At 46.0% G+C, this 22,483-nt stretch overlaps 1 protein-coding gene across 1 annotated transcript; it reads left to right on the forward strand.

Moving 5' to 3' along the window:
• The first annotated feature begins 18,564 nt into the window (after window positions 1–18,564).
• Window positions 18,565–20,498, forward strand: LOC105033919 (premnaspirodiene oxygenase-like). Its single transcript, XM_073249622.1, has 2 exons — window positions 18,565–19,513; window positions 19,622–20,498. The coding sequence occupies exons 1-2, from the start codon at window positions 18,623–18,625 to the stop codon at window positions 20,234–20,236; spliced, it is 1,506 nt and encodes a 501-aa protein (XP_073105723.1). The 5' UTR covers window positions 18,565–18,622; the 3' UTR covers window positions 20,237–20,498.
• The last annotated feature ends 1,985 nt before the right edge of the window (window positions 20,499–22,483 follow it).

Consider the following 22,483-nt stretch of genomic DNA (forward strand, 5'->3'; position numbering starts at 1 on the left):
ATCTCCTTGGCTTTTGTTGCTCCAAATTCTTTTAGGTTTTTGATAGGGTTTCTCTCCCTTTGCCACATAGTCGAGGTCCAACCGTCCCTCTTCCTGTTTAGGCACTTCTATACCTTCAAACGTCATCCTTCGACGAAGGACTGGTGGTACTTCTCCCCTAAGTTCGGCAAGAAGGGGTTGCTGAAAGGTGCCCCTTCTTCAATCCACAACTGGAAGGGAAAATACCTCTTCGTCCACTGCCCGACCCTGCGGCTGGGCCTGCCCCCTTGGGGCTCTCTGAGGGATTCTGTCCGCCGGGCCCCCAGCCTGGGGGAGGATGACCTCCAGGATGCCCGGAAGCTTCTCGCCTATTCCGTTCCTTCCCTTCCCAACCTTCTGAGGGAGCAATTTCTGTTCAACATCGGCCTGAGCCCCCAAGATCCTGCGAGTACTTCACCTTTTCCTTTCTCTTCTTTTCTTCTGTCCTTCTTCTTTCTTCTTTTTTTTTCTTCCTTTTTTTTTTTGCCACTCCTTTTTCATTCCATTATTGATTTCTGATTTCTCTTCTTTTTCTCTTCTCCCCCTTTTTTTTTCAAGGAATGGACGCTGAAGCAGTGCGGATGCTTGCCAGGGGCCTCAAGGCCCACAAAAGAAAGGGTGCCGCGGTCGTCGGATCGGTAACGAGGGCCAGGGTGGAGGAGTCGAGCTTGGCCGCGCCCGTCCAGACGGCTCCAGCAATCAACATTTCCTCGGACGCCGAACCTACGGCCCCCCAGGCCTCTTCGAGGAGTCCACCGACAGGGGCCCCCATTTCGGGGGTCCGCCCCATGGAGGCGCCTGTAGCCGAGAGGGGGAAGAGAAGGATGTCGGTGGCCCACAGGGTGAGTAGCCACCGAGCCACCGCCGATGAGTCCCTTTGTTCCGAAGAGGAGCCAGAGAATCCCTTCAATGACAGGGACTTGATCAGGCGGTTAATCGATGGCTGCATCCTGCCGAAAGTCGTCGAGAGGATCGACCATGCTGATCCTGAGCAGCGGGTCTGGGACTCTCTAGGGTCCTTCCTCGAGGTAAATAAATCTCCATTTAACTGGCTATTCGACCCCTGTTCTGACCCCTTTGTCGCCCTTGCAGATTGGGCACCAGCTCCTCGCCAATATCGAGGTGACGAACCGGGCGAAAAGGGATGCCGTCCAGGTGGAGGAGCACTGCCGGGCCGAGGTCGCCCGCCTTAAAGAAAAGACAGCTGAAGTAGTCACCCTCCAAGAGGCCCTGGAAAGAGAGAAACAAGCCCGGGAGGAGGAGAAGCAGACCTTGGAGGAGACAGCGAGAAAGGCGGAGGCCGAGGTCACCAACTTGGCTGAGCAGATTCCAGTCCTGGTCTCGGAGGCCAGGGTCCTTGCAGTAGAAGAATTCAAGACCTCCGCGGAGATGAGGGACCTGAATGTTCAATTCGGTCAGGAGGTGTTCATCAAGGGGTTCGAGCTCTGCCAAGAGAAGGTGGCCAGGAAATTTCTGGAGCTCGACCTCAGCTTCCTAGGTGAGGAGTCTGAAGACGAGGCCGGTCCCTCGCCCGCTACCATTGCTATCGCAGCCCCCCTTCCAGGGACGCCGAGTTCTCCAACCCCTGCCCCTGAGGTCTGAGACCTCCGACCTTGTATTTTTATTTTACCGCAATTTTTCTTTTCCTTTTTGTCTTCAAGAATCATCCAATCAATAAAGTTGAATTTCTTGTCGTGGGTGGCTTCTCCCTCCTCCCTTTCTTCTCTCTGCTTTTCTTTCTGCGATGAGTCATATTTTGACGCTTTTGCCCTTCGATGGCAGTGTCCTGCAGAAGCACTTCCCCTGCCCCTGGGGATCTCGCTGAAGTCGACGATCCAACGGCTGAAGAAGGAAGTCCTTCACTTGATAAAAAAGTCAAAGAAAATGGAAGGCGAGCTTCGCAGATTGAGAGAAGATCATTCTGAAGCCACCGTAGAGGCCACCCACTTTCGAAATCTCCACGTGAAGGGGATCATGGAGTATAGCCGAAGGAAGGTGGATGTCGTGAAGGAGCTTGAGGAATGCAAGAAGAGCGCCAGCGGCCGAATTTGGGCTCAAGCCGCCAAGATTAGCGCCCTCAAGGTGAAACTGTCGGCTGCGATGGAGAAGATCGGCCAGCTGGGAGGAAGTTCGTCCCGGCTCTTGGCCCGGGCCGACGGCGATCGGGAGTGGTCGAAGAAGGTCTCCGACCTTCAGCAGCAGCTTCAGGATGCCGAGGTGAGCTACGACGTGCATCGGGCCGATTGGCACCGGTAGATAGAGGAATATAAAGGAAGACTCAGGGTGGCGACCGACGAAGTCGCCCGTCTTCAGAGGCAGCTGGCTGACAGGGCTCAGCTGACTTCTGCCCGGGATTTCGATGAACTCCAGTCCTTGAGAGGAACCGTCGAAGGGCTTTCTGTCACCCTCGAGGAAAGGATGGCTGAGCTGCAGCAATTGAAGATCCAGCTGGCATACGAGCAGCAGTCCGTCTCGGACGTGGAGGCGGAATCTGAGGTCTTGAGAAAGAGGCATCGAGAGGTGGAGACCGAGAGCCAGCAACTTCGTCGGGCGCTCCAGGACACGCTGCTGAAAAGGAGAGAGCTAGAAGAAGAAATTGAGAATCTAAGGCAGTCTTGGATGAGGGGTGGAGCAGATAATTCTAGGTCGGAAGGAGCAGAACTTCTCTAGGGCTCTTTTTGTCCTTCTGTCTTTACATGTATATATTTTCCCCTTTGTTGTTTCGTCCCGCTTTTGTCATTTTGCTTTTCTTTCTTTGGCCTTCTGGGCTTTGTAGTGTATATTTTGCAAAAGAAATGAAAAGAGAATTTTATGTTACCTCGTCCGTACATTGTATTAAATTATCGTCCGCCGAACTTCTCTTGTCGTTCGACTTGTCTGATGTTGACGTCGTTGGGAGGCACCCATTCGTCGATACGTTGGTTTGCCTTCCTCATCGTTCATGGTTGCAAGCTCGAGCTTGGTGGTCCGAACTCCACATTACTTCGGGGATGTCGCTATCTTCTTGACCTATGTCGAGAGCCTTCTTAGAGGTTGGGGGTGTTTGGTAGGAACTCTCCGTCTTTGTTGAGATGAGGTTTCTTAGGTCTTTGGTGTGGTTCGTCCTTCATCTATTTCTGTCGTAGCTCGTCGCTCTTCCTCTTTAATTTTCCTCCTCTTTTCAGAGTGAGGGCCCTCCCCTCGCTTTTTGCGGGGGTGCATAGGAGTGTGGAGGTGTCGCTGGGGGGGCCTTTTTCCTTCATCCGATCTTGTCGGGCGGCCGGGTTTCGTCACCATCAGGACGAGGTTCTCCTCCCATTCCCAATGGGGCCGCGGGGGCACGTAAGGGCCATCGCCAGGGTCTCTCCCCCCAATCCGGTCTAAAAGAATCAGACCTTCGACTTTGCTCATGTCAGGACGAGGTTCTCCTCCTGTTCCTGACATGGCCGTGGGGGCGCGTTAGGGCGTTGTAAGGCCTCTCCCCCCATCCGGTCTAAAAGAATCGGACCTTCAACTTTGCTCATGTCAGGACGAGGTTCTCCTCCTGTTCCTGACATGGCTGTGGGGGCACATTAGGGTGCTGTAAGGCCTCTCCCCCTATCTGGTCTAAAAGAACCGGGCCTTTGACATTGCTCATGCCAGGACGAGGTTCTCCTCCTGTTCCTGACATGGCTGTGGGGGCGCATTAGGACGCTGTAAGGCCTCTCCCCCCATCCAGTCTAAAAGAACCAGGCCTTTGACTTTGCTCATGCCAGGACGAGGTTCTCCTCCTATTCCTGACATGGCTGTGGGGGCGCATTAGGACGTTGTAAGGTCTCTCCTCCAATCCGATCTCAAGATAATCGGACTTTCATTTTAGGTATGTTAGGATGAGGTTCTCCTCCCGTTCCTAACATAACTTTATTTTAGGTGTTTGAAGGGGTTATACCCAGTCGTGACGAATCCATGCCAAATGGGAGGAGCATGTCAAGTCGAAAGGAATTTAGATTCAAGGCAAAATCGTAAGCGATACATTTACAGGTTTTTCGAGTCCCATAGTTGTGGGAGGTCTGCTCCTCCTTGAGGCCCTCCGACGATGGAGTCGATGGTCCCGATGGGAGGCCGATCTTCGGTCTGCTCCTCCCTTCTTGGCGGTTCAGGTTGCGGCAGGGCCCTTAGCCGATCTCCTCTACCCTCGGACTGGCGTCGGATGAACCTGTCGAGTCGACCTCGCTGGATGAGCTCCTCGATCTCATCTCGGAGCTGGATGCATTCCTCCGTGTCGTGGCCGTGGTCGCAGTGGTAGAGACAGAACTTATTGGGGTTGCACTTTTCGGGGTGTGTGCGCATCCTCTCCAGCCTAGGGAGCTGCTCCCTGACCTCCATCAGTACCTGGGTCTTCGAGGCATTGAGGGGGGCGTAGTTGCGGAACCTTCCCGGTGGAGAACCCCGCCAAACCCCGTGATCCGAACTCCTCTGCCTGCGCACCCGGGGTGGAGTATGGGCATGCTTGTGCCCAGGAGGGGATCGAGAATGCGGCTGAGCTTTTCTCGACCTTTTTTCGACCGCGGGCTTATTCGAGTCTCCCGCCTGCCGCTCTCTCGCGGTCTCCTCATCCTTCATTTTGAAAGCTTCTTCCGCTCGGGCATATCCTTCAGCCCGAGCCAACAAATCAGCAAAATCCCTGGGGTACTTCTTCTCCAGGGAGAACAAAAGGTCATTCTTCTGAAGGCCGCCCTTCAGAGCGGCCATTGCGACTGATTGGTCCAAGTTCCGGACCTCCAGCGCCGCGATGTTGAAACGGTTGATGTAGGCCCGAATGGACTCCCCTTCCCTCTGCTTGATATTGATGAGGGACTCCAAATCCTTCTGGGGTGCCGGCTGCTGACAAAATGGGCCATAAATTGGTGGCTCATTTGATCGAAGGAAAAGATGGTACCCGATTTTAGAGCCGAGTACTAGTTTCTCGCCGCTCCCTTCAAGGTGGATGGGAAGGCCCGGCATAGAATAGCGTCGAGAGTGCCATGAAGTAGCATCATCATTCGGAAGGCTTCCAGATGATCAACCGGGTCCGAGATCCCGTCGTAGCTTTCAAACTGGGGGAGCTTGAAGTTTGACGGGATCGGTTCCTGCATGATCATTTGAGAGAAGGGAGGGTCAGTGCAAATATCCTCACCATAAGCGGGGGGAGCATGACGGAGTTCTTCGATCCGCCGGTTCATCTCTTGGAGTCTCCGGTCTAGGAAATCCTCTCGACTTCAAGTCTCGAGGGTCCTCTGACAGAATGGGGGCAGGGATCTTCCAGGGGTGGAGTCATGGTCCGATTGAGGGCTCTCCACCCTCGGGTTTATTTTCCCAGGAAGGATGGGGCGGCTGGCCCAAGTGGCCCTCCCCACTGTCGGATTCTGGTATTCCGGCGACACCCTTTCCAGGCGCACTGATGCCTGCAGCTGCTGCTGCTGCTGCATAGCCTGTACAGCTTCTGTGAGGCCTCTGACCTGCTGCACTAGCAGATCAAACTGCTCCACGCCGACCGCCGTCGCCGGAGGAGGAGGAGGAGGTTGAGAAACAGGAGGGGAGGCTGGAGCCTGGGATTTGGCCGCGGAGGCCGTGGATCATCGCATGGATGCCTTGCGGGGAGGCATTGAGCAAGGACCAAGTGGAGAAAGGAGGGGGGAGGGGACGCTGGAAGAGATGCCCGGGGGCGGTCCCGTTGAGCGCTCCTTTAAGAACAAGGATACTGCGAAGACACAGGCCCCTTCTTCTAGCGCCAATCCTGTTGGTGCAAAAATCCACTTGCGCCGGAGAAGCTGGAGTCGAGGGAGTCGCGGTCGCCGTCGGGACCTGCAAAAGAAGTCTAAACCAGAGGTGGGGTTGCTCCGGCAAGATCCTCCGATGCTCAAGTCAGTTCTCTGCCTCAACAAGAATGGAGTGCTCGAACGAAAATTTTAGCAGAGTTTTTAGGTAAAAATGAGACCTTATGGAATAACGTATCTGGGGTTCCCCCCTTTTATAGGTGGAGGGGGCAACAAACTGATGGTGACGCCTGTAACCGTCGGGTAGTGGGCCGCCCGTGGTCAGGAAAAGTTTGTTGCGATGAGTAGTGGGGTGGACCCGTGGCCATTATCGGGGCGTGCCACGTGGAGTCGACCATGAGAAGCGGAGCGGCGTCCGTTGTCGCGACTTGCCAGAGGATAGGAGAATCGCGCGGTATCCGTCGTAGGAAGTGAAGCAGGGCCGTGGCCATTATTACGGCCTGCCAAGGAGTGATGGAGCCACGTGGAATCCATCGCAGGAGGTGGAGCAGGGTCGTGGAGTGATGGAGCCACGTGGGATCTACCGCAGAAAGTGGAGCAGAGTCGTGGAGTGATGGAGCTGCGTGGGGATCTGCCGCAGGGAATGGAGCAGAATCGCGGCTGTTACTACAGCGCGCCAGGGGGTGAAGGTCTGTCGGCTGAAGTCCGGTTGGAGTGTTTGGCGAGGAGAGGTAGTTAGCCATCTGTCCAAGAGGAGCTCGGAATCCAGCTTTCGCAGGAGTTCGAACGGAGTCTTCCTTTAGTCACAGCCGGGGATGGGGCCCGGCTCCCATAGGAGTTCGGGCGGAGTCTTCCTGCAATTGAAGTAAGGTGTGAAGTCTGGCTCCCGTAGGAGTTCGGATGGAGTATACCAGCAGTTGAAGTTGGCGACGGAGCCCGGCTCCCGCAGGAGTCCGGGCGGAGTCCTCCTTGCGGTTGAAGTCGTGGACGGAGCCCGGCTCCTGTAGGAGTCTGGGCGGAGTCTCCCTTGGAGTCATGGACGGAGCCCGACTCCCGTGAGAGTCTGGACGAAGTCCTCCTGCAATTAAAGTCAGGTACGAAGTCCAACTCCCGTAGGAGTCCGGACGGAGCTTACCGGCAGTTGAAGTTGGCGACGGAGCCCGGCTCCCGTAGGAGTCCGGGCGGAGTCCTCCTTACGGTTGAAGTCGTGGGCGGAGCCCGGCTCCCGTAGGAGTTCGGGCGGAGTCTCCCTTGGAGTCATGGACAGAGCCCGGCTTTCGTAGGAGTCCGGGCAGAGTCCTCCTACAATTAAAGTCAGGTGCGAAGTCCGGCTCCCGTAGGAGTCCGGACGGAGCTTACCGACAGTTGAAGTTGGGGACGGAGCCCGGCTCCCGTAGGAGTCCGGGCGGGGCTTACCAGCGATTGAAGTTAGCGACGGAGTCCGGCTCCTGCAAGAGTCCGGGCGGAGTCCTCCTTGCAGTTGAGTCGTGGACGGAGTCCGGCTCCCGTAGGAGTCCGGGCGGAGTCTCCCTTGGAGTCGTGGATGGAGCCCGGCTCCCGTTGGAGTCCGGGCGGAGTCCTCCTGCAATTAAAGTCAAGTGCGAAGTCCGGCTCCCATAGGAGTTCGGACAGAGCTTACCGACAGTTGAAGTTGGCGACGGAGCCCGGCTCCCGTAGGAGTCCGAGCGGGGCTTACCAGCGGTTGAAGTTGGCGACGGAGCCCGGCTCCTGTAGGAGTCCGGGCGGGGCTTACCAGCGGTTGAAGTTGGCGACAGAACCTGGCTCCCGCAGGAGTCCGGGCGGAGTCCTCCTTGCGGTTGAAGTCATGGACGGAGCCCGGCTCCCATAGGAGTCCGGGTGGAGTCTCCCTTGGAGTCGTGGATGGAGCCCGGCTCCCGTAGGAGTCCGGGCGGAGTCCTCCTGCAATTAAAGTCAAGTGCGAAGTCCGGCTCCCGTAGGAGTCCGGACGGAGCTTACCGACAGTTGAAGTTGGCGACGGAGCCCGGCTCCCGTAGGAGTCTGGGCGGGGCTTACCAGCGGTTGAAGTTGGCGACGGAGCCCGGCTCCCGCAGGAGTCCGGGCGGAGTCCTCCTTGCGGTTGAAGTCATGGACGGAGCCCGGCTCCCGTAGGAGTCCGGACAGAGTCTCCCTTGGAGTCGTGGACGGAGCCCGGCTCCCGTAGGAGTCCGAGCGGAGTCCTCCTGCAATTAAAGTCAGATGCGAAGTCTGACTCCTGTAGGAGTCCGGACGGAGCTTACCGGCAGTTGAAGTTGGCGATGGAGCCCGGCTCCCGTAGGAGTCCGGGCGGGGCTTACCAGCGGTTGAAGTTGGCGACGGAGCTCGGCTCCCGTAGGAGTTCGGGCGGGGCTTACCAGCGATTGAAGTTGATGACGAAGCCCGCAAGGGTCAATCTCACTGAGAACTTCGGCTGTGGGTATTTTATATCCAACAGAAGGCATCGATCCTGAAGTGCTATCATCATTGTCATTGATGAAATCATCATTCACATATGATTGTGACTTCAAATTTTTGTTGGATCGTGCCCGTGCTCGTGCCTATACCGACTTTCCAACAATAGAAATATCCTCAAGTTCATAGTTGTCTTGTTGTAATTGTCCTATGTCGACCGTGTCATCTGGCACTAATATATTATCTGGTGCTTGTATTTGATATGCTTCATTTTCAATAGTTGCACGGACTTCATTCTCTAGACCTTCATCTTTCAGACATGTGAAAAGTGCGGATCGAATAAATATCTATGTAGAGCCCTTATTGCAACTCACTAAGACTCTTTCATTTTGGTATCCTCAACATACCACACTAGTCTCGCTTGCTTTATAAAAATATAAGGATCACTTTCATACCATGCTCGAGCCAGTCAGCAAATCTTCACCATGACAAGTCTATCTCTTGTAAGTCACATCTATACCATGTTCGTATAAATGATTCTGAATATCCGATAAGATACATCAAAATAGATTCCTACATCGACGACATAGATAACGAGCTTTCCTATTTTCTCTAGTATGATTGGACGTCACGTTCATAAAAGACATCACACCCATAATATACTCGGGATAGAATTTATCACGCAATGACATCAAACTACAATCCATGCCTACATATTTATGATGCAAACTATACAGTCAATTTTATGTAATAATAGTTGACTAACGCCTTATATCCTCTACCTATATGACAGTGGTCCTATCCCATTCACGAATGCTAGAATTTAACATTGCCATACATATCTTCTACACCAAAAAAATTTTGATAGCATGTCGGTGCAGTTCTCCAGATACACAAATACTAAAATTATGCTATGTATTCAAAGAATATGATCGAAGATATCGACGAAACTCTCTGATGTAGAAGCACATGGCATGCAATATAAAATTCACTCACGTGCCCAAACTATCCATAAGGACAATTCGAGAATAGCATGTACAACACCAATATTTTTTTATTAAAAGATAAATATTAGTTTATGCACACTATCCTCGAACAAAAATTCTCAGATTTATAGATTTGTTATGCTATGATTAATATATTATTATTATAATCACTTTTATTTTTAAACTATTTTCAGATCTCAAACTATACTTCATATAAGGAGTAGACCAACAAATAATCATAATTATGCCTAATGACTCAAATTAATTACAAAAAAGCGAACAATATTTAAAATACTGTGAACTGCCAAAATTATTATTTTATATTTGTGCAGCTACTTAACAATTAGAAAATTAAAAAAAAACTATGCCCCGCTAATCTTCCAACTCCCCCATAAATCCCATGGAGAGAGGGAGAGAGAGAGAGGGGTACCGAGATGGATGTGGATGGCAGCGGCTGTGCAGCAATGGCGACGGTGACGGCGGTGCAGCGACGACGATGGTGGTGCAGTGACGGTGAAGGCAGCAACCTATAGGATGGACTGTGAGAGAGAGAGAGGCCGTACTTGAGAGATCTTAAGAGAGAGGGAGAGATTGTAGCCCGATGGACTTCAAAGAGGGACGGTGGTGGAGGCGGAGCGACGACGACGGTGGCGGAGGCAAAGCGATGATGACGATGGTGTTCTAGGGGAAGCAAACTACCGTAAGAGAGGAAGAGAGAGAGAGAAAGTGAGGGAGGGAGAGGGAGAAATCGGGGAGGACGATGATGGTGGTGGCAGAGGGAGGACGACAACGAGGGCTGCCTCGATTCGATCGAGATAGTGGGATGGTGGCATGGAGGGATGACCTCGACTGACGATCGGAGAGGGCTTGAATTGGCCGGTCGGTGGCATGCTCAACGGTGTGAGAGGATGAGAGAGAAAGACAAAGAGAGAGGGAGGGCGTCGGCACATGAAGGGTTTTGGGGCAAAATTTTGCCCTAAAACCCTTATTCTTTTTTTTTCCAACGAAAAACTCTTTAGCGACAAAATTTTTTCATCGCTAAAAATAAAAAATTTCATTACAAAAAGATATTTTTTACGATAAAAATTTTATTCATCGTAAATAATTAATTTTTGATGATAAAAAATTTATTTCATCATAAAAAAAAACTCTAACAACAAAAAAAATTTCATTGTTGAAAATCTACTTCTAGCAACAAAAATTAACATTTCAACACAAAAGATTTAACTTTTTATAATGATTTTTTTTTTGCCGTAAATAGTTAATTTTTTGTAACAAATTTTTTTCATCACAAAAACATACTTATTTGCGACAAAAAAATTTTTTGTTCCTAAAATTTTATCGTAAAAAATTAAATTTCTTGTAGTGTATACAATCCATATGTATCCCATTTCTTAATCCAATCATTGACCAAATCCTTTTTTTTTTTTTGGGTAGAACCATTGACCAAATCTTTTAACAATCTCTTTTGTATAAAAAAATTAATCCCATATATATATATATATATATATATATATATATATATATATATTGTTGGGTGTAAAATCTCCCCAGCCGAAGTTCATGTCAGGAGTGACCCCTCGGGGATTCTACCGGCGTCCGACCTACGGTGGCAGGGAGACTTTGTCCGGACTCCTACGGGAGCCGGACTTTGTCTCCGACTCCAACTACAGGAAGGCTTCGTCCGGACTCCTACGGGAGCCAGACTCCGTCCCCGACTTCAGCAGCAGGAAGACTTCGTCCGGACTCCTACGGGAGCCAGACTTCGTCTCCGACTCCAACTACAGGAAGGCTTCGTCCGGACTCCTACGGGAGCCAGACTCCATCCCCGACTTCAGCAGCAGGAAGACTTCGTTCGGACTCCTATGGGAACCGGACTTCGCCTCCGACTCCAATTACAGGAAGGCTTCGTCCGGACTCCTATAGGAGCTGGACTCCGTCCCCGACTTCAGCAGCAGGAAGACTTCGTCCGGACTCCTACAGGAGCCGAACTTCGTCTCCGACTCCAACTACAGGAAGGCTTCATCCGGACTCCTACGGGAGCCGGACTTCATCCTCGACTTCAGCAGCAGGAAGACTTCGTTCGGACTCCTACGGGAGCCGGACTTCGCCTCCGACTCCAACTACAAGAATGCTTCATCCGGACTCCTACGGGAGCCAGACTCCGTCCCCGACTTCAGCAGCAGGAAGACTTCGTCCGGACTCCTATGGGAGCCGGACTTCATCTCCAACTCCAACTACAAAAAGGCTTCGTCCGGACTCCTACAGGAGCCGGACTCCGTCTCCGACTTCAGCAGCAGGAAGACTTCATCCGGACTCCTACGGGAGCCGGACTTCATCTTCGACTCCAACTACAGGCAAGGCTCATCCGGACTCCTACGGGAGCCGGACTCCGCCCACAACTTCAATCACAGGTAGGCTTCATCCGGACTCCTACGGGAGACGGACTCCGTCTCCAACTTCGACTGCAGGAAGACTTCGTCCGAGCTCCTACGGGAGCCGAACTTGGCCTCCGACTCCAGCTACGGGTAGGCTTTGTCCGGGCTCCCACGGGAGCCGGACTTCCGCCCTGAACTCCTGCTGAAGGTCTCGGTTGAGATTCCTCGACAAATGATCCCCATCCGGACTTCTGCAGAAATCAGACTCCAATCTACGGGAGACGGACTCCGTCTCCAACTTCGACTGCAGGAAGACTTCGTCCGAGCTCCTACGGGAGCCGAACTTGGCCTCCGACTCCAGCTACAGGTAGGCTTTGTCCGGGCTCCCACGGGAGCCGGACTTCCGCCCTGAACTCATGCTGAAGGTCTCGATCGAGATTCCTCGACAAATGATCCCCATCCGGACTTCTGCAGAAATCAGACTCCAATCGAACTTCGGCCGACAAGTCTGGACTCTCTGGCAGGCCGTAGTAACGGCCATGACTCTACTCCACTCCCTGCGACGGATCCTACGCGGCCCCATCACTCTCTGGCAGGCCGCAGTAACAGCCACGACTCTGCTCCACTCCTTACGGTGGATCCTACGCGGCTCCATCACTCCCTGGCAGGCCGCAGTAACGGCCACGACTCTGCTCCACTCCCTGCGGCGGATCCTATACGGCTCCACCACTCCCTGGCAAGTCGCGACAACGGACGCCGCTCTACTCCCCGCAATTGATTCCACGTGGCGAGCCATGGTGACAGCCACGACTCCACCCCATTATTCTTCATGTTAAATTCCTCCTGGCCCTGTACGGCCCACGACGAGGCGATCATAAACAGTCACTATCAATCCTTTGCTCCCCCCGTCTATAAAAGGGGGACCCCAGATACGTTATTCTCTAAGCTCAAAATTCTATCTCAAAACTCTGCTAAAATTTTCGTTCGAGCACTCCATTCTTGTTGAGGCAGAGAACTGACTTGAGCGTCGGAGGGTCTTGCTGGAGCAACCCCACCTCCGGTTTAGACTTCTTTTGCAGGTCTCGGCGGCGACCGCGACTCCCTCGACTTCAGCTTCTCCGACGCAGGTGGATTTTTGCACCAATATATATATATATATATATATATCATTGACCAAATCTTTTTTTTTTTTGGTAGAACCATTGACCAAATCTTTTAACAGTCTCTTTTGTATAAAAAAATTAATCCCATATATATATATATATATATATATATATATATATATATATATATATATATATAAAGTGTATATAAACTTCTTATCATAGCTAATGAAAACTAAGCCTTTTGGCCATAATTTTCCTCAACAAAGAGTGATTGGTTTGGGGTGTTGCTTTTATCTTGGAGATGAAATTCTAGATCCTGAATTTGGACATATCTATGAAAGTAAAAGTCTATATTGGATGTTTCTGACATTGAGCAGTCTTTCTCCGCTGCACTCCAACAATGGGAAACTCTTGATGCCGTTTTCATAAACCCGTTGCCGTGCTATCACGTCCATCGTACAAGTTGCTGCGCGTGGGTTGATAAACTCGTCACCTGAGACTTTTCACTTCACTACATGACGCGCTTCATAATATAAAATGGAGCAATGGAAAAACAACCACCAACTATGTGGTTCCTTTCAGACTTCTTTATCCTTTCATCATCGTCGTGGCTATGTTTAGTCTATCGCCGGTGGAAAAATTATTGGATGAATCACATCGATGACATCATTTTTGGACCAATCAAAGCTCGGAACATCACGGACATGCATGATGGGAAAAAAAAATCCCCGATGAAAATCAACAAAAGAAACCAATTGCGGTTTTTTAACGAATTTTGGTTCAATTGGTCCAAAAATAGTATGGTCGCCTGATTCCATCAATAATTTTTCCACTATTAGACACCAATGGGTTAGATCGAGATTAGACACTTGCTTTGTCTTATCAACTTCATTTCCTGATCCTCCTAGCTTCTACCCTCTGGGACTTCATGGCGGTGCCTATGCTTCTTGAACAACTGTTGAGTTGGGAGAATGGATGAATTGATTCTAAATTAGCTCCATTCTTAATAACATTTATCATATCATGTGATGAAAACATAAAGAAAGCACCTAGTCATGTACTATAATTTTTTAAGGCTTAAATGGTCCTAAGCACCAAATGAAACTTTGTTAAACATCGTAAGGGCAGAAGGCCACAAGATAGGAGGAGATAGAAGAGGGGAGAGGGAGATCAACTATGAAACAAATAAATTTATCAAGAGTGATTAAAGATTTCAAAGAGAACATTAGGAAAGTAAAGACAAACAAAAGAACAAATAGAAGGCACCGGTGCAGCTGATAGTATTTTTTATGGTACGTAAATCAATCTTAGGGAGCATGACCGGTACTTATGATATTCCGACCTGTCAATCGCTATGTTGTGCATCATACATGTTGCTGCACGTGGGTTGACAAACTCGTTGCACTGCTGACTACAACAAATGCTATAGCATAATTAAGCCAGCGAAAAAATGCCATGGCAGCTGCAATGCGAATTCAACAGAAGAATTGGAAGTACAACTTTTCAGCATGATATGTCTTCCTGATTACATTTGACTAACTATGCTACTTTTGTTCCCTTCCATGGAAGTTGTGGCTTCATTAGCTACAGTTTAGTCAGTAGTCGCCGTTGGACACGCAGCGGGTCCGACCTAAATTGCTTAAAATTTCTAAATTATTTTTTGTTTGGTCAAGAATATTTCTACATTATTGATTCATACACTCAATCAAAATTACTACAGTCTCTTGCGAGCAACGCGGCTTACTTTGCATCCTCCTATCTTCTACTCTTCTCGATTTCATGGCAGTGCCTAAACTTCTGGAACGATTGTTGATTGTTGAATTGGTTCCAAATTAACTCTATTCTTAATAATATTTATCACATCATGTGATTAAAACATAAATAAAATGCCTAACTATATAATATAATTTTTCAAGGCTTAAATAGTCCCAAGAACTTAAAAAAACTTTATTTGTTTTGGTAAAAAAAAAAAAAACTTTGTTAAACATCAGAAAGGCAGAAGGCTACAAGATTGGAGGAGATAGGAGGGGGAAGAAGAAGACTAAGTATATCACAAATAAATTTATCAAAAGTAATTAACGAGTTTAAAGAGAAAATATTAGAAAAGTCTAGTGAAACAAAAGAACAAGTAGAAAGAAATGGTGCAGCTGTTAATATTTTTTAAGGTGCTTACATTAATCTCAAAGAGCATGACTTTCATTACAAAGTATATTATATTCAATGCGGAATTATCGGCCAAAGAAAAACTCGTCACCTTGCTGTTATGTATATTATATATGTTGTTACGTATTGATTGATAGTTTTGTTATCTTGTTGAATAGGCTTACTCTACAATAAATATTATAGACTAAGTCGATGCAGCTGCAACCACAACAATACATCTACCTTACCACTTCAAAATACTGATATAGTATTTTTTTCAATGACTTAATTTACGATATTTATTGTAAATTAAGTATACATAAGAATTTCTTATCGTTCACTAGTACTACAATATCAATTCAAAAGGGACAATATTAGTGGAAATACAACTTTTCAACAACGTGACTTCTACGATTATATTTGACGTACTGTACCACTTTTGTGCCCTTTCATGGAAGTTGTGGCTTCATTAGCCATAGTTTAGTCGGCAGCCACAAGTGGACACCAGCGGGTGAGACCTAAATTGCTTGATATTTCCACATTACCTTTTCGTTTTTTTGGTAGAAATATTATTTTTTGTTTGGTCAAGGATATTTCTACATTATTGACTCATACACTTGGTCAAAACCACTGCAGTCTCTTGGTGAGCAACTCTGCATCCCCCTAGCTTCTAGTCTTCTCGACTTCATGGCGGTGCCTATGCCTCTTGAACAATTGTTGATTTGGGAGAATGGATGAATTGATTCCAAATTAGCTCCATTCTTAATAATATTTATCATATCGTGTGATTAAAACATAAATAAAGTACCTAACTATATAATATAATTTTTTTAGGTTTAAATGATCCTAAGAACTAAAAAAAGCTTTGTTAATTAACATCAAAAAGGCAGAAGTCAACAAGGTTGGAGGAGATAGAAGGGGGGAGAAGGAGACTAACTATATCATAGATAAACTTATCAAGAGTAATTATCAAGTTTAAAGATAAAATATTTGAAAGTACAGGCAAACAAAAGAACAAGTAGAAGGCAATAGTGCAGCTGTTAATATTGTTTATGGTGCTTACATTAATATCAAGGAGAGTGACTTCCATTATAAAGTATATTATACTCAGTGCAAACTTACCGACTAGAGGAAAAATCGTTGCCCGGCTGTTATATACATTATACATGTTGCTGCGCATGGGTTATAATAAATGTTATAGACCAAGTCAATGAAAGAATGCCACAGCAACTGCAACCATCTCAACATATCTATCTCACCACCTCAAAATATTGATGTGGTATTTTTTTCAATAACTTAGTTTACTACATTTATTGTAAATTAAGCCTACATAAGTATTTCTTATCGTTCACTACAACGTCAATTCAAAAGGGGCAATATTATTGGAAATTCAACTTTTCAACAATGTGACTTCTACGGTTACATTTGACGTAATATACTATTTTTGTGCTCTGTCATTAAAGTCATCACTTCATTAGCTATGGTTGAGTCTGCAATCACTAGTGGGTCAGACACAGATTGCTTGATATTTCTACATGGTTGACCGCTAGACTCGATGAAACCACTCCACTCTCTTGGTGAGCAACTTTTCATACGCCTGTTTATGTGGACTCCATTAGCATTTGGTCAGCTTTTTTGCAGCGGCAAACTGGAGAAGCCCACATCAGAGGAAGTAAGGATCTTCCATTGGCTTCTTTTTTATAACAAAATTCTAACGGCAGAAAAAACCACGTGAAACCACGAACCACCAGTTCATCTCTTGCAGATATGCTGCAACAATTTGGCAGAAAATAATTCACAAATTGAATTTACCCGAGGCCCCAGTGTCCATTGAGAACTAAGCAGTGCCCCCAACCAGATAAGCATTCTGTCAGCCTCATTGGCAGACAAGTATGAAAGGCATGTGCAAAGCTTTTAACCAGATTGGCAGAGAACTAGTCATCGCCCAACTAGAAAAGCATTCAGTAAACCTCATTGGCTGACAAGATTGAAAGGCATGTGCCAAAGGCTTGGTGTGCCAGTAATATCCGAGCCGGCATGGACTAAGATTTTGGATTTTTCTGATCATTGGAGTTGGCTAAAAGGAGATGAGAAGCCAACGAAATAATGAAGAGGATATTGACCAAAATTTTAGGGAGATGAGAATCCTTTCAAAAAATATTCCTATACGTCATAGGAAGCTTTTCTTTTTCTTTTTTGGTTTGTGAATTTAGACACCTGCTTTATCTCATCAACTTCATTTCCTGATCCTCCTAGCTTAACTTCATGGTAGCGCCTATGCTTCTTGAATAATTATTGATTTGGGAGAATGAATGAATTGATTCCAAATTAGCTCCATTCTTAATAATATTTATCATATCATGCGATGGAAACATAAAGAAAGCACCTAACCATATACTATATTTTTTTTAGGCTTAACTGGTCCGAAGCACCAAAAGAAACTTTGTTAACAGAAGGCACAAGATAGGAAGAGATAGAAGGGGGAAGAGGGAGATTAATCATGTAACAAATAAATTTATCAAGAGTGATTAAAGATTTTAAAGAGAACATTGCAAAAGTAAAGCCAAACAAAAGACCAAATAGATGGCACTGATGCAGCTGTTAGTATTTTTGATGGTAGTTACATCAATCTTAGGGAGCATGCTAGTATTACTATATTCCGCGCGGATCCGTCGGTCAAAGAAAAACTCGTTGCCTCGCTATCATGTCGTAGCACGTGGGTTGATAAACTCATTGCGCTGCTGGTTAGGCTGCCTATAACAAAAGCTATAGACTAATCAAACCAATGACAAAAGGAATTAGATTATCTACGGTACTCAAAAAATATTGTAAAATATTTTATATAATTAAATATCATCCATTATGAAATAGATGATCATTTAAATTATTTAAATATTTTAAAAATTTATATATATATATATTTTTTTTTTAATTTTTCAATATATTTATATGAGCACGTACGATCACAGACGGCCATCTATTTTAAGATGAACGATGTTCAATCATGCACAATATCCTATGATTCTTGAATTTGCGCTCATGACAAAAATGCCAGAGCAGCTGCAATGCGAATTCAATGGGTGAATTGGAAGTGTGACTTTTCAGCAATGTGACTTCTAGGATCACATTCGACTTACTAGAATTGGAAGTATGACTGCTTTTGTGCCCTTTCAAGTAAGTTGTTGCTTCATTAGCTACAGTTTAGTCAGCAGCCGCCGCTGGACACCTGCCGGTCAGATCTAAATTGCTTGATATTTCAACATTATTGACCGTTACACCCAATGAAAACCTCTTGAGCAGCTCAGCATACTCCTATTTATATAGACTTCCGCAGCCACCAGTCCATTAACAAAGCATCAGAAAATTATTTAAATTATTTAAATATCTCAAAAAAATATAATATATATATATATATATATATATTAAATTTTTAATGCATTCGTATGAGCACATACGGTCACATACGGCCATCTATTTTAAGATGAACGATATTCAATCATGCACAATATCCTATGATTCTTGAATTTGCGCTCATGACAAAAATGCCAGAGCAGCTGCAATGCGAATTCAATGGGAGAATTGGAAGTATAACTTTTCAGCAATGTTACTTCTAGGATGACATTTGACTTACTATTCTACTTTTGTGCCCTTTCATGGAAGTTGTGGCTTCATTAGCTACAGTTTAGTCAGCAGCCGCCGTCGGACGCCAGCGGGCCAGATCTAAATTGCTGGATATTTCAACATTATTGACTGTTACACTCCATGAAAACCTCTTGAGCAGCTCTGCATACTCCTATTTATGTAGACTTCCGCAGCCACCAGTCCATTAACAAAGCATCAGAAAAGCTAGAACTCATCTAATACCAGCCATGGAACTCAACTTCGTTTCCTTGGCCTTTCTTTTCTCCTCCTTCCTCTTTGCTCTTGTAGTGCTTAAGGCACCCAAATCCAAAGCAATGAAGCTGCCTCCAAGCCCGCCGAAGCTTCCCATCATAGGCCACTTGCACCGCGTGCTCGGAAGTATCCCTCACCGTGCCTTCAGAGACCTGTCCCGGCGACATGGGCCTGTCATGCTTCTCAAACTCGGACGAGTCGATCATGTAGTCATCTCCTCTCGGGAGGCTGCGAGAGAGATCGTGCAGACCCATGATCTCATCTTTGCCAGCCGGCCCAAATTATTCATCCCCGAGATGCTCTTCCAATGCGCTGACATCGCCTTCTCTCCCTACGGTAACTACTGGCGGCAGCTGCGAAAGATATGCACGGTCGAGCTACTAAGTGCAAAGCGGGTCAAGTCATTTGCCGCGCCTGTACAGGAGGAGATTTTGGACCTCGTGGGAAATATCTACAAGTTGAACAAATCTCCTGTGAACCTCTCCGAGAAGCTTCGCTTACTAACCAATGGCGTGATCTCAAGAGTCGCATTTGGCAAGACATGCAAGCAGGCACAGAGGTTTCTCGCGGCGACTAAGGAACTGACGGAGTTGACCTCCGGATTTTGTGTCGCTGATCTGTTCCCCTCGTTGACCTTTATCGACACTCTCACTGGATTGAGATCCGCGTCAGAGAAATCTCGGCGTGAGATGCATGAGATCCTTGAGGAGATAATCAAGGATCACCAAGAGAAGAGAGCCGCCTCAAATGGCAACAAAGGGGATGATCCACGAGAGGAAGATATCGTCGACGTTCTTTTAGGGCTGGAGGAAAATGGTGGACTTGACTTCCCTCTCACACACGCCAACATCAAGGCTGTAACCATGGTCAGTATGCCCAACTAATTACTTGGTTTCATGCTAATTAGAAAGAGTTTATGGCAAGACGTACATGCTGCTTCGAACGATCTCTAGTTTCTCATCAAAAGTTTTCAGGATTTGTTCGTTGCAGGGACCGACACATCGTCGGCAACGACGATATGGGCGATGACGGAGCTAATGAAGCACCCTGAGATTATGGAGAAGGCTCAAGCGGAGGTGCGGCGAGTGCTGAAGGGAAGGCCCAGGATTGAGGAGGGGGACATGAGTGAATTCCACTACATGAAGCTGGTGATCAAGGAGACTCTAAGGTTGCACCCGCCAGCCCCGCTGCTGCTGCCGAGGGTCTGCACCAAGAGTTGCCAAGTGAATGGATACGATATTCCGGTGGGTAGCCGGGTCATGATCAATGCTTGGGCTATAGCAAGGGATCCAACATACTGGGAGGACCCAGAAAGCTTCAAGCCGGAGAGGTTCGATGGCAGCTCGGTGGACTACGTAGGTGGCAGCTTTGAATACGTGCCTTTCGGTGCGGGGAGGAGGATTTGCCCAGGGATGACCTTTGGATGGGCCGAAATGGAGCTGATCCTGTCCCATCTCCTCTACTATTTTGATTGGAAGCTTCCCAACGGAATGGGCCCCAAGGATGTGGACATGACCGAGACGCAAGGGGCAACTGTGGCCAAGAAATCACCGCTGTGCTTAATCGCTACTCCGCACATACCCCTCTAAAGCCAAATAGATGCATCCATCAAACTAAATACCATATAAAGTGTTTGTACTGGTTACTAAATCTATTCATAGAATGTTGTATCTATTGGGAAGGTTTGTATCCATCTGAAATATCCAGTGGATAAGATATGTTTATGGGGATGCAACTTTTAGGGGATGCAAATTATATGCTTGTCAAAAGGATGTCAGTTATGTCTGTTAAATAATTATAAATTAGCATATGAATGAAAGATCAATAAAGTGAATTGAAGAAACTTTTCAACATTTTGTCTCTTTGCTTTTTTTTCTCCTAGTGAGCGAGTGAGTTTCTCTTTGAGGCTCGTTAAAAAAGCCAACATTGTGGTGTCAAAATCAAGTTAAAAGAAGAGATTCTATCAGCAAAAATGACCACGAATCTTTTTCAATTTCAAATTTTAAAATTTTTAAAGAAAAATTATGAAAATTGATCTCTTCAAATAAAGATTTTGTTTGGATCCCAAGATCTATGGGAGATTGTCAATAATGAATATCATGAACCCATGGCACAAGAAAAAGCCAACCTCTCTGCAAATCAAGAAAATGAGTTGAAAGATGCAAGAAAGAAGGATAAGAAGGCTTTGTTCTTCCTTTATCAAGTAGTGGAGGAGTGTTTCTTTGAGAAAATTATCGAAGCAGCATTAAGCAAGAAAGCATGAGATATCCTCACCATCATCTTTAGAGGAGATGAGTGCATAAAGAAGATTCACTTGCAGACATCACGAGCCGAGTTTGAAGGCATCCATATGAAGGAGTCCGAAAGTATTGCAAATTATGTTTCTCGAATTTTGATTATTGTGAATCAAATAAAGAGAAATAGTGAAACACTTGAAGATATTCGAGTTGTAGAGAAGATTTTACACTAATTAACTCAAAAATTTGAGCACATCATCGTTGCCATAGAAAAGTCGAAGGACACCAAGTCCCTTTCCATCGATCAATTAATGGGATCTCTCCAAGTACATGAGCAAAGATTATAAAAAAAATCTGATATAGAATCAAATGAGTAAATTCTAAAGATAAAGTTGAAACTAAATAAACAAAAGAGTAAGAATCAAAAATGATGTTGCAATTCTACAAAAGGAGGATACCATTGAACGAAACTTTAATCGATGTGGTACTAGTAAGTCTAATATTCAATACTATAATTGTGAAAAATAGAGGCATTATAGTAGAGAATATTGGAATAAAAAGGTTAAAAAGAAAAATAACTACACTAATGGTATCGTAGGAGAAGAGCTAACTCTCCTAGCTATTCGCTTGTAGATCAAAAAGATTGCAAAGATGCTTTAAACATATGATTTCTTGATTCAGGTGCAATAAACCATATGTGTGGCAAAAGGAAGCTATTCGTGGAAATAGATAATAATGTATATGGAAATGTCAAGTTTGGCGATTCTTCCAAAGTTTCAGTGAAGAGAAAAGAAAAGATTATGATCTACTTGAAGATTGGCTCACTTGAGTATATCTTTAATGTATACTATATACCAGAGTTAAAAAGCAACTTTGGACAATCATTAGAAAAAGACTATATCATCCACATGAAGGACTCTACATAGACTTTAAGAAGCAAGAAGGAGGAGTTGATCGCAAAGGTTTAGATGTCAAAGAATCGAATGTTTCTCATCAATATAAAAATAGTGATTGAGAAATGCTTCCAAGCATGTTTGAGGGATGACACATGGCTTTGGCATTTGTAGTATGAGCACTCAAATTTTGATGGATTGAATTTTTTATCTATTAATGAAATGGTGAAAGGGCTTTTAAAAATGAACCATCCAAAAAAAATATGTGAAAAATGTATCGTTGTTAAACAGTCTTGACTTCCTTTTAAAAGCAGCAAGACATAGTGTGCCTACATTTTGATCTCGACTTCCTTTTAAAAGTAGCAAGACATAGTGTGCCTCAACATTTTTGAAGTTGGTACAATAGATATTCGTAGATCTATACCAAAGTCATATGGAGTTAATAAATATTTTATTATATTCATTGATAATTACACTAGAAAACTATGAGTTTATTTCCTTCAAGAAAAGCTTGTTACACTTTCTATTTTAAAGCATTTAAGACCATGGTAGAAATGGTGAGTGGTCATAAATTGAAGATATTAATATCGGATAAAACTGGAGAATATACCTCAAATATTTTTCAAAAGCCATTGTAGAAAAAAGAAAATTTGACAACAATTTACAACAACATACTTTCCCTAACAAACTAGCACCATAGAATGAA

The sequence above is a fragment of the Elaeis guineensis genome, chromosome 15, assembly GCF_000442705.2.
Source record: "Elaeis guineensis isolate ETL-2024a chromosome 15, EG11, whole genome shotgun sequence".
Lineage (NCBI taxonomy): Eukaryota > Viridiplantae > Streptophyta > Magnoliopsida > Arecales > Arecaceae > Elaeis > Elaeis guineensis.